The sequence below is a fragment of the Monosiga brevicollis genome, genomic scaffold, assembly GCF_000002865.3.
Source record: "Monosiga brevicollis MX1 MONBRscaffold_50 genomic scaffold, whole genome shotgun sequence".
NCBI classification, from domain to species: domain Eukaryota; class Choanoflagellata; order Craspedida; family Salpingoecidae; genus Monosiga; species Monosiga brevicollis.
The window spans coordinates 54,878-66,354 of NW_001865087.1; the positions used below are offsets into that span (position 1 = coordinate 54,878).

Genomic DNA, 11,477 nt, shown 5'->3' on the forward strand with positions numbered 1-11,477 from the left:
TCTCCTGTAAGCTTGTTCCTGTGGTGTGTCATTGGGACTGCTGGCAGCTCCGCGGGTTACACGAGAGCCATGGAGGTAGTGCCGTCGTCGAGATTGAAGCAGTGCCATCGCGAAAACTACATGGCCAGATGCTCAAAATCTCCCCTATGTGCCGATGAATGATTACACAGCTACCTTCATCTTCTTGAGAGTCGTGGGTTGTCTGTCGTGAGGAGCCTGGGGCAGGTACCCCCGGGGGGGGAAAAAAAAAGCTTTTTTTTTGGGGCGGCGAGAGCCGCTCCAAAAAGAAGCTTAAATCAATGAAAATCAGGAGAAAATCAGGATAAAACAAACAAAAGAATCATAGTTCGTGCAGATTTCTGCCTCGATCGTTACAAATTGGAATTGCTTTGATGAAGTTGAGAAATGGCGGCAGATGCGGCAGAGGCAACAGAGGCAGCAGAGGCAGCAGAGGCAGCAGAGGCAGCAGAGAGGTGTCGAGCCAGGGATTTGAAACCAATGAGACAGGTTCAGACGCGCGAGTCACGGAAGGTTGTGCTCGGCTCGAAGGAGGGGACAATGTTCCTCTGTTCCAGTGTTGAATCGAATGGGCGGCCAAGCTACGCTACTCTAAGATCTACGCTTCCAAGCACATCATCCCGCATCCTGCGAGCTTGTCATAAAGTCAATCCATTTCCCCCCACTCTGCACCTCGTTCAGCTCATCCCTCAGCGGCGAGATACCCCGCAACAGCAGCATTCATGCTGTCCATCTCGGCAACCATGGCAGAGATGCTGGCATCCGCCCTCGCCCGCCCGTCTCTCTCAAATCCCTAAGCAGCCATTTGCACAGTGTTTCAAACAGCAGTTTTCTCCAACGTAAGAAGATTGTAAGAGAAAACGTTGAAGAACGGTTACCAACGGTGTCACCGTTTCAAAAGGGCGTCACACACGTCAAGGAATAAATCCTATACTTGTCTGTTACATTGACCACACTTGCAGTACCTGTGTTAATACAAAATACCGCTAAAATACTATACACATGCAGTAGTATCGTCACACGTATAGTGCACTTGAACTATACTCATACACACTACAACGTTACTACATGTATCTCTGTCCCTGTCTGACTAAATCGACGTCTAGTTCTCTCTCTCACTTTCTGACGTTATCCAGCTCTCTCTCTATTTTGGCTTGCTGTTTATTTGTGCACGTCTCTCTGCCTGACCTCTCTCTCTGACTGTTTCTCTGAATCTCTCTCTCTCTCTCTCTCTGACTGTTTCTCTCTCGCTCTGTCTCTCTCTCTGTCATTTGGCAGCGCCACTGGATAGCGGTGCCGTTGTTACTACTGTTATTCCCCGCGCTCGCCGTGGCTTTGACAACTGCGTCAACGAGCGGCGGACGGGGGAAGGGGGAGGGGGTTTGTGGCTTGCACTTTGTGTCTTGGTGCTGCTGCTGAGAGTGGCCAACAATCAAAGAGTTGCAAGTGGCAACGCCGCCAACATGGCTGCTGGTGCAGGCGTTTCCGGCCGTGAGGGGAGCGTGCCTTTGGGTAATGCTACCAACGTCAACTGGGACTCGACGCCGCGCAAGTTGATGCAGAGCAAGTTCGAGGAGGAAGTGGCCTCGGAAGTCACCTCCCCGCAGACGCCCGTCGGGTTGACGACACCGACGACGACTACTCCCATCGTGCGGCGCACGCCCGGTACCACTCCCAGTTCGAGTAGCCGAAAACGGCGTGCCAACTCCGCGGTCAAGAAAGAGCGGCTGCGCGCCATCTGCCCAGAGTGTAAATCCAGTCTCGTGGACGCTCGCGCGCTGCGACGCCATCAACGCAAGCAGCACGGTGCGCCAAAGGTACGTCACGCGCAATGGGAGGGTTGGACGTTCAGATCGGCAAGCGTGACAAGCCCCCCCCCCCCCCCTCTCTCTCCAGGCCTCGCCGTGGCTTTTCGTTTTTTGTGCTTCCACATCAAACATCGCTTCGAGCGCTGACCTTTGCATCAAACTTGTTTTGCATGATTCTTCCATTTTTTTTTTTTTTTTGTTTTTTTCCTGTTCAACCTTGTAGGGCAAGACGAGTTTTGTGCGGTGCCAAAAGCTGAGCAACGGTGTCGAGTCACAGTTTGATCCTGGCGCCTGCGACTGTACCTTTCGCTCTCGTGAGCAGTGGGCCGAGCATGCTCGAGAGGTGCATGGGTTTCATGTCAAGCTTCAAAAGCTTCATTTCAAAACGCGGCCCGAGTTTGAGCATTGGCGTGAGCAGCTCCGGCTCCATGAACACTATGCCTTTTTTCGCCGCCCCAACGACCGTTTTGTCTGCAGCCTGCACGGCAATCGCCGGCGCCCCATTCTGAAGAATCCCGATGGCACCGATGCCAAAATTACCTGCTACGCCTTTATCAACCTTGACCAGTTGCCTGACGGGACTTTTGAGGTAGGATGATGCCACAGTCGTTCACCCATGCCCCAAGCGCACGCGGTGGCCGCTTATTTTTTTTCTGCTCTTGCTTTTGGCAGGCTACGTTCTGGAACCAGCATTCCCACACCCCCATGAAAAAGTATGAACCGTTGTCGCGATGGGCGCGCCGCGAGATCTTTCGATTGGCCGCCCTGCGTTGGGCTCCACAGTCGATTCAGTGCGTGATTCAGGCCATGTCCGAGCCAAACACACGCAACTACGCCGTTTCTTTCCGAGACATCAAAGCCCACGGGTTTAACAAGCTGCAGAAAAACTGGACCATGGAAGACCTGGCATCAGATCCTGAACACCCCGAAGAGTGCGAAGAAGATCCCGTCGAGGTGGACGAGCCAACTCCCCAAAATCGTGGCGCAGCGTCTGCTCCGGACCAGGAAGCTTCGGCTTCCCTCGACAGCACGGACGAGGAGCTGACGCCGCTCAAGCTACACGAGTCGGTGACCCAAACGACACAATTCTATCCCGGCCCTACCGCGGGCATCGACTTGGTGCGTGCATGCTTGCTTCCTGGCAGGCGACTCAAAACGAGCGGCCGCCGTCCCTTGATGCACCTTCTTCAATTCACATGCTTGCCTGCTTGCGATGCGCGTGCCCGAACAACCCTCCATGTAGCCCATGGCCCAGCCATCGCCCGCCATGCTGTTCACACTGCCCATGAGGCAAATGTGGGCCTCACACAACATGCTGCCCATCCCGCACTTGCATCGTCTGCCCCTGCCCTTTGTGCACCCCGGCCAACAGATGGCAATGCCGGGAGCGATGCAGCCGGTCAAGGCTGGTCCTGATCCTCTGCCCAAACGGGCCAAGCGAGCGTTGATGGATTCTACCCAATATCAAGTTTCCTCGACCGAGACTCCATAGTTGCACCGCGCCACGTGTGTCGTGGCCCGCAACTACTACCTTCTGCCTGTTCCGTGTTGTCCGAGGGGCTGTTCACTCCTTTGTATCATCGAGTTACGTCCTTATCCTTGTGAATGCGCCTGCATTTTGCACCTCGAGTTGCTTGTCAAGAGCCCACCCCGCTCTTCATCGTCGGTCCTCTGGCCACCTCAATGTGTTAGTCCTTACCAGTGTGTCTTCTCCCTCCTGCCTTTGAGGCCCTTTCGAATTGATCAGTTCTCTGTTCCGTGACAGCAAAACTTCAAAGTGCACAACAGCAACAATTCATGTCGCATGCCGCAGCAAATCAGCAGCCGCCTTCCCGGCGCAGACGACTATTGCTGCCCCCTGCACTTGACCAGACGGTACTATGGGACAAAGAGAAACTTCATGAACGGCATCAAAACATGTGTCACGGGTTTTGATATCCAGTCTCTGGTTGTGGGCTTGAGTATGACTTCACCTCTTAGAGTTGACATTGGCTGCAATCCTATCTCTGACTCATCATGTATTTTCACGTGGATCGCAAGAACCAAACGGAGCATCCCTCTAAAATCAAATCATCGGGACGCAACATCTCTGGTGTTGTGGGTGCTTTAGAACGTTTCTCTCAATGATCTTGCAGCGCCATTTTTTTTTTTTTTTTTTTTTTGGTGTGTTGGGTCGCTTCCGTCGGTCGGTCGGTCGTGAGCGGTGGCGGCGTCGTTGGCTCCTTGACTGCGATACCTGGCATCCAGAGGCGAGGTCCTTGCTTGAATTTGGCAGTCTCGGTTCTGGCTCTTGCCCCAGTGTGGAGGTGGCGCCGGTGCATTTACTACACAGCCACGGTCACGTGGTGTCAAAGCCAGCCGGCCCGGGATGGGCCGCATGTCAGCTGGCACTACCACGAATGATCGAGAGGCCCTCCTCCGCCTCCCGTCACCCCGCCTCTACGTGTCTACGTGTCTCCGTCTCTCCGTGTTTGGGACGGGTTGCGCACACGCATTAGCTTCCTGGTCCCCTTGATGACACCGATATCTGTGACGGCGACCCTACCTGCTCGAAACCCGAATATTGCAACGAAAAAGGAGAACAGCCCCCGCTCATTCGTAGCTCTTTGTCGGTGGTCCCGCCTCCTTCTCCTCCTGCTCATTTTCACAAGCGGCCCGGCATTTGTTCTCCTCGTGCCTGGCCACTCAGCACGATGAGCAGTGGCGGCGGCGGCGGCGGTGGCTCACCACCCAGCAAGCGGTGTGCCCTCAAACCGGTCGCGCAACTCATTGGCACCAGCTCCTCCGCGACCGACGAGTCCTCCGCCAGCGTTCCTATGGCTAGCACGAACCCCGCGCCGTCTGCAGACACGCCGCGCGACTGTCATCCAGGATTGGCCACTCACGAGCTAGCCTCGTCCCAGGAAGCTGCTCGTGTCACCTCCCCTCCCCAGCTACCCAAGCCCGTACCCAAGCCGGGGCCCAAACCGATGCCCAAGACCGTTGCAGCAACGACTGCCAACAGCTCGGCGTCCCGCTCCCAAAGTCTGCTGCGCGCTCACATTCCTCCCCCACTACAGACACAACTCGGTCAGCGTCCTCCGACCCCTGTGGACCGCTCCTCCAATACCAGCAGCTCAGCCAGCAGCTCGGCCCAATCACCCACCCTCAACGGTGACGTACGCGGTGATATTGCCGCCCTCGCCGCCTCCTCGGCCGCCACCACCGCTGCCAACCTGACCACTTCCATCATTAACAACTTTCGGCAAGAGATGCAACAGCTGCTCTTCCGCATGCAGCACCAGCAACAACACCCTCTGCCGCCGCAACAACAGGCCCAGCAGACGTCGCAGCCACAGCAGCAATCACACTCGCAACAACAGCCCCAGCAGCAGCAGCCCCAGCAGCAGCAACAACAGCAACAACAACAACCATCACAACAGCAGTCGCAGCAGCAGCAATCGCAATCGCAGTTGCAGCCACAGCCACAGCCACATTCACAGCCACAGCAGCAGCAACAGCAACAGCTCCCACTCCTGCATTTGCCTCCGCATGCCCAACCTTTTGTGTCCGGCGCTCCCTCTGTCTCACTCGGGCCTACTGCTTCAAGCATCGGGCCCAGTTCATGTGCGCCCACAAACAACATACTTGGCAATCCTTTTATGCCGCACCACAATCACTTTCCCACTGCCAATGCGCAGTCTGACATTGCCGCTCTTTCCCGGCGACACACACTGGCCGGCCAGCCTCAACTCGTGCATCCCGCATTCAACGCCATCGAGGTGGGTTTTTTCTACGCATCATATCGATACAGCGCACTTCGCCTGCCTGCCCTCACGGATGCTCATCTGTCACTCAGGTGAATGTTGGCGGTGAAATCTTTACCACCTCACGAAACACGCTCTGCCGTGTTCCTGGAAGCTTCCTCGCCAAGCTCTTTTCTGGACGTTCCCAGGTCAGTGCGCACACCACCCCCTTGCCCGACTTATGCCGCCGTTCTTGCCTATTTTTATTTATATATTAATGATTATTGTTTTTCTATGTTTTTTTTTTTTTTTCCTTTTAATTTGGCCTCGATTCACGCACACACACACACACGGGGTTGCCGTCTCCTTCACATGGCAGGCAACGCTCGATCATGAAGGTCGCATCTTCATCGATAGATCGCCGACGCAGTTTCGGGCCATTCTTGAGGCCCTCCGTGAACCTGCCGCTATTAGCCTGCTCGACCTCACTTGCCCCGTTACCTGTCGTGAACTTGAATTTTACGGGCTGCTTCAAACCTTTGCGACCCCTCAACTTGGCGGGCCACCGGCCTTGATGGCTTCCCCCCACGCCTCGGCCTCACGCTCCAGCACACCGCTGGCCGCGCCTCCCAGCGCCAGCGTTAGTAAGGCGCTGGGCGATCCCGCCCAGCTGGACTCGACTCACCCGCGGCATACCACCGAGTCAACTTCCGCGGCTGCTGAACCGGGCAGCCCGACCCTGTCGCGACCGCTTGCCCTCGAACAGCAACCGGCTCTCGCAGCCCCACCAGCCAAAACCATCTCCCCCCTGGCCATGGGCGAGGACGAGCCACCGGGCACCCCCAGCCTTCTGGCCGTGGGTGGCTTAAACGAAGGCGTACCGTACAAATATTTGCGTGTGGCTGAACGCTACGACGCGGCCACGGATACGTGGCATCGCATTTCCGACATGTTCTGGGACCGTGCCCTCAGCGGCGTGGCCAGCACTGGCAGCAACCTCTACGTTTTGGGCGGGCGCAACGACAATTTGGACGGCATTGTTGGCAACTTTAACGCACCCTCTGGCCAATGGCAGGAAGCGCGTGACATGACCTTGCCCGATGCTTTGTACGGTGCAGGCTACGCCATTCTATTTCAACAACTGGTCGTTGCCGGGGGTTGTCGCCAGCGCCCGCGGGCCGGTCGGCCCGAGGTGGTGACTGCGACAGTCATGAGCTACCCTCTCGAGGCTGATGGTCGCCTGGGCGCCACTGACACGCCTCAACGCCGACAATGGCTGGCATTGCCCTCCCTGGGCACCCCGCGGGGTCGCCACGGATGTGTGGCTGATCAAGGCCATATTTTCGTCCTGGGCGGCGTCGACGTGCAGGGACATCCCATTGCGTCTGTAGAGCGGTTTTCACCCACACGCAACCAGTGGGAGGTGGCTGCCCCGATGCCGGCGCCTCGAAGAGATTTTGGCTGCGTTGCGTTGGAAGGCTACATCTACGTGGTTGGTGGAGCAGATGGGCCGGTAGGCACGAGTCGCAAACTGACGTCCTGTGTTGCTTCTGTATTTGTGTACGACATGCGTGCCAACACGTGGAGTACGGGGCCTTCCTTGCCCGAGCCTCGACAAGGCTTGGCCTGCGCCGTACTTGAGAACCACCTCTATGCCGTGGGTGGCAGCCGCGACGACGACGTTTTCAGTAGCAAACCCGCCAAGCGCATGCGCCGCGTGGACAAGCTTCGGCTGGGCGCCGACCGCTGGACCTCGGCCGCGCCACTCACTTTTGCCCGCAGCCACTTGGGCATGGGCATGGTCTCTGCCGTCTGGAACCGCGACGCCACCACCCTAACCAAAACCCCTACTCGCGTCAAAAAGCCCAGTCGGCCGCGCCGAACCTCGGCTTTGGCCTCGCACTGATTCCACCGCTTTCTCCCGTCCCGCTCCCTCTCGCCCCCGCTGCATACTGCGTATGTGTATGTGGGTGTCTCTCTGTGTATCCCAGTGCATGGCAATGCAGGTCATGCCCCCAAGAGCGTTTCAAAATCGAATCCAAATCCAAGTGCCCCTCCTTCCACGCAGCGTCCCTAAGAGTAGTCTTGTCGTTACACACACACACTCCCTCTCTCTCCTCTCACTCTCTCACTCACACTCTCACAGTGAAAATCTGACATTCTGACATCACCCCCATTTCTTTGTCAGACGACATTGACCAAATGTCATTCACGTGAGCTGAGGTTTGAACCCTGCGCAAGGTTTTTTCAAGCGGCACTTTTTTCTCCCCATTCTTGGTCCACCAGCACGATGCGGGCTTCGCAGCAGGTGAGCTGAAGACCCGAGCCGACGGCGATATGGCGGTGCCAGCTGCGATGTGGGAACGGGGATGGGGGTGGCATTGGATGTGGGAATGGGCATGGTGCCTCGGATTATCGTGCGCACTGCTTGCTTGGTTGTCGTTGGTGGAGGAAAGGGTTGGCCGTTGGCGCGAGCGACAGCGCCAGGACCCCGCGCCAGCTGCAGCCTCGAGACCTTGCGTGGACCTCTTTTCGCTGTTCGTCAAGCTTCGCCCAGCCGGTCGTTTCCGGTCGAGCTTGGGGGGCAGCTCTTTGATGGCGGTGGAAGACGTTTATTAGGAACGCATCTCGTCGCTGTTTCTGGTTGCTGGCTTTTGGGTGTTGGAGCACGTCCGTCCGTTCGTCTGCCAACCCTTGACTTTACGCAGGACATGCGTTGGTTTATATTTTGGGGGTTCTCGTGTCACAGCTAGTTGTATCATGTCTTAACAGTGTGTCAGTGGGACGGGTGCCCAGTTTGGCTGCGTGTTTATGGTGCAGATGGCTCTTCCACGCGGTGGCAAGTTTCGTTGCAGATGGCTGATGGCTCATTGTCCCCACGTGCATTTTGTGTTTCTCCGCGCGCCGCTCCGCTCCCTCAGCTGTTCCAGTATGAGATCATTGGGCGCAAGCTCCCTAGCGCTCAGGATCCCAAGCCTAAGCTCTACAAGATGACCATCTTTGCTCCCAACGAGGTCGTCGCCAAGAGCCGCTTCTGGTATTTCCTGCCCCAGCTGAAGAAGATGAAGAAGACCACCGGTCAGATCGTCAACATCCAGAAGGTGCGTGTGAATAACCCCATTTGACCTCTATGCAGTTTGAGCCCTCTTTCCTTTTGGATGCCCTGCCTTCCTCGGGGATGGTGTGCGACTTGCTCTGCACTGGTCACAGCCGGCTGATGGACACGTAAAAGAGAGACAAGACAGGGAGGGAGCTTACCAATCCCCGCATAGCTTGTCAGTCGCTATGCCCCAATGCCTGATTGGTTACACGTCTTCTTTCCATCCTCGTGGTATAGATGCACGAGACTCGTGAGGGTGTCGTCCGCAACTACGGCATCTGGCTGCGCTACAACTCGCGCAGCGGCACCCACAACATGTACCGCGAGTACCGTGATGTGTCTCTGGCCAACGCCGTGAGCAAGATGTACCGCGAGATGGCTGGCCGTCACAGCTGCCGCGCTCACTCCATCCAGATCATCCGCACCGATGTTGTGGCTAGCTCTGATATTAAGCGCGAGCACATCAAGCAGTTCCTCAACCCGGACATCAAGTTCCCCCTGCCCCACCGCCGCATCGCGTCGCAGTTCAAGTCGCGCTTCGTTGCCAAGCGCCCCACGACTTTCTTTGGTTAAATTGGGCCTGCTGGCTGAGCCCGGCCTCCGCGCCGCCTTGGACCGTGGCGTTGCGGTTGTGCTCCTGGTTGACTTTACAAATCGAGCCGTGGACTATTCACAGCTTTCTCCGTCTCTACCTCTCTCTCTCTCTTTCTCACTCTTTCTCACTCGCTCATCCAGATTGGTTTGCCATTTTATTTCTTGTTTCTCTTGTGGATATGCCCACCACGTGTTTGATCACTCAAGTCCACGCGACACGTCGAGGGGAGGAACAATATGCGAGCTCCTTTAGTTTTCGTTCCGCGTGTCCATTATGGCTGGTGTTGCTGCACTGTTTGTCCTGGGGCAGAGGAAGGATTTGAAGAAATAAAAGTGGATTTCATTCTTGACCAACGTGTCCCAAAGGACGAGGCGGAAAAAGGGTAGCAGAAGGGGGGAATGAACAGGAGAGCAAACATACAACACAACAGAACCAAAGGCGCAACTTGAGCCGATAAGAGGGGATGGGCAAAAACACAGGAAAGATAACCAAGGGGAAGAAGGCCAGCGACAAAGGCCGTGGCCAATGGGAGAAGGCTGTGAGAAACGCGAGGGACGGCATGGGTATACATCAGAATTAAAAGCCTTGGAAGGTGTCGCCAAACTTGTCGGCGCCGGTTCCATGCCATCGGACCGGCTCTTCGGGGTAGCTGTCAAAGTTGCGGCAATCGCCGGGTCCCGTGACCTTGGGCACGTAGGGTGACTTGGCGGCGTGTGAGTAAAGCTTGTCCCAATCGAGCGAGGCAAAGTAGGGATGGCGCTTGATGTCATCCACGCCGCCGTGCATGTTGCCGAGGCGGCGGGTGAGATCGACCTGGAGCAGGCCATCGATGAAGGAGCGCTCCTCCTCGGTAAAGTCGCGGGGAAACTTGTAGTCGCGCTTGGTGATGCGCTTGAACATTTCCATTTGCGAGCGGGATTCAAAGGGAGAACGACCGCAGCGCATCTCGTAGGTGAGGATGCCGACGGCCCACCAGTCGACGGCGTGGCCGTAACCCTTGTTGACAATGATTTCGGGTGCAAGGTACTCTGGGGTTCCACACATGGTCCATGTCTTGTCATCGACGCGCTTTGCAAAGCCAAAGTCTACCAGGTCACGGAGGCAAGGGTGGCATGAGCGATTGACGGGTTGTTGGTGCGGTGGCAAAAGTCGGGTGGTCGCTTGTGTTCTAGTGGTGGTGGTGCGACGTACCCGTGACGCGAATGTGGCCACGATGGTCGATGAGCATGTTTTCGGGCTTGAGGTCCCGGAAGACAATGTCCAGGTTGTGCAGGTACTCAAAGGCCAGGACTGTTTCCGCGGAGAAGAAGCGGGTTTGTTCCTCGGTGAAGCGGCGCTTGCGCTGCTTCTGAATGTGCGTGAACATTTCACCACCGTTGACAAACTCGAGGACAAAGTAAAGGCACTTGAGGTCTTGAAAGTAGTCGTACAGTTTGACCACAAAGTTGCAGTTTGTGGTGAACAAAATGTTCTTCTCGTTGATGGTATGCTCAACCTAGTCGAACAGGCGGGGGAAGAGGGAGGGGATGAGTTGCGACGAGTCGGATGTGGTGGGATGATTGGGAGTGGGCGGGCGGGCGGCGTCGAGCCAATGTGCAAGGGTGGGGTGTTGCTCGGGCGAGTCGGGGGCCGGACCTGGCGGGTCTTGATGACGCGCTCCTTGTTGATAATCTTGATGGCCTTGTAATCGTCCTTGACGGGGTTGCCCGAGGAATCCTTGTCTTGAGCAAGAAGGACGCGGCCAAAAGAGCCGGTACCAAGGGTGCGAGTCAAAGCATAGCTGTCGAGCGTCTGCACGGTGTGATGGCGTACGAAGCGTGAGCCACAGCGCGGTGATTGCGTGACGCACAGGCCGTTTTCGGGCTCGAAGAATGGTGGTGGCCAAAGGTTGTGGACAGGGAATTTAAAAAAAAAAAAAAAAAAAAAAGGTTGTGAAGGAGACGCACAGCCCGCGGTTGGGTACCAAGAGGGGCCCGGCAGATCAAACCTTGGTGGAGACGTAACCGGCCGCCAATTTGTCGAGGAGCTTCTCAAACTCCTTGCGCTCCGACTTTTTGCGGGGATCTTTGGTTGTCTGTGACGGCATACAAGGCAGATCATGTCATGTGCATGTGCATGCACAGGGGAGAAGAAAAAGCAAACAGAGAGGGGGGTCAGGCATGGAGGGTGTTGAACTCGGGCAAACAATGGAGGATTGCCGATTCATGGCTGGAAGATGGAAATAAAAGCAG

The 11,477-nt window shown here is 56.3% G+C and overlaps 3 protein-coding genes across 3 annotated transcripts in view; 2 read left to right on the plus strand and 1 right to left on the minus strand.

Moving 5' to 3' along the window:
• Positions 1–1,481: 1,481 nt before the first annotated feature.
• On the plus strand, positions 1,482–3,583 carry MONBRDRAFT_34756 (uncharacterized protein; the record flags this gene model as incomplete). The annotated part of the gene is made up of 4 exons (XM_001750844.1): positions 1,482–1,835; positions 2,050–2,415; positions 2,499–2,945; positions 3,070–3,583. 4 exons carry the CDS (start codon positions 1,482–1,484, stop codon positions 3,316–3,318), a joined length of 1,416 nt encoding a protein of 471 aa, XP_001750896.1. The 3' UTR covers positions 3,319–3,583.
• A 936-nt stretch (positions 3,584–4,519) lies between these two features.
• MONBRDRAFT_34757 (uncharacterized protein) lies at positions 4,520–9,582 on the plus strand (the record flags this gene model as incomplete). The annotated part of the gene is made up of 6 exons (XM_001750845.1): positions 4,520–5,587; positions 5,665–5,760; positions 5,931–6,633; positions 6,670–7,406; positions 8,473–8,652; positions 8,889–9,582. 6 exons carry the CDS (start codon positions 4,520–4,522, stop codon positions 9,222–9,224), a joined length of 3,120 nt encoding a protein of 1,039 aa, XP_001750897.1. The 3' UTR covers positions 9,225–9,582.
• A 240-nt stretch (positions 9,583–9,822) lies between these two features.
• Positions 9,823–11,477, minus strand: part of MONBRDRAFT_12960 (uncharacterized protein) — a gene marked incomplete at both ends in the record, with an annotated part of 4,724 nt that continues 3,069 nt past the window's right edge. Inside the window, 3 exons of the mRNA XM_001750863.1 lie at positions 9,823–10,331; positions 10,438–10,741; positions 10,882–11,037. Coding sequence (XP_001750915.1) covers positions 9,823–10,331; positions 10,438–10,741; positions 10,882–11,037 — 969 coding nt within the window. The remainder of the gene's footprint in view (positions 10,332–10,437; positions 10,742–10,881; positions 11,038–11,477) is intronic.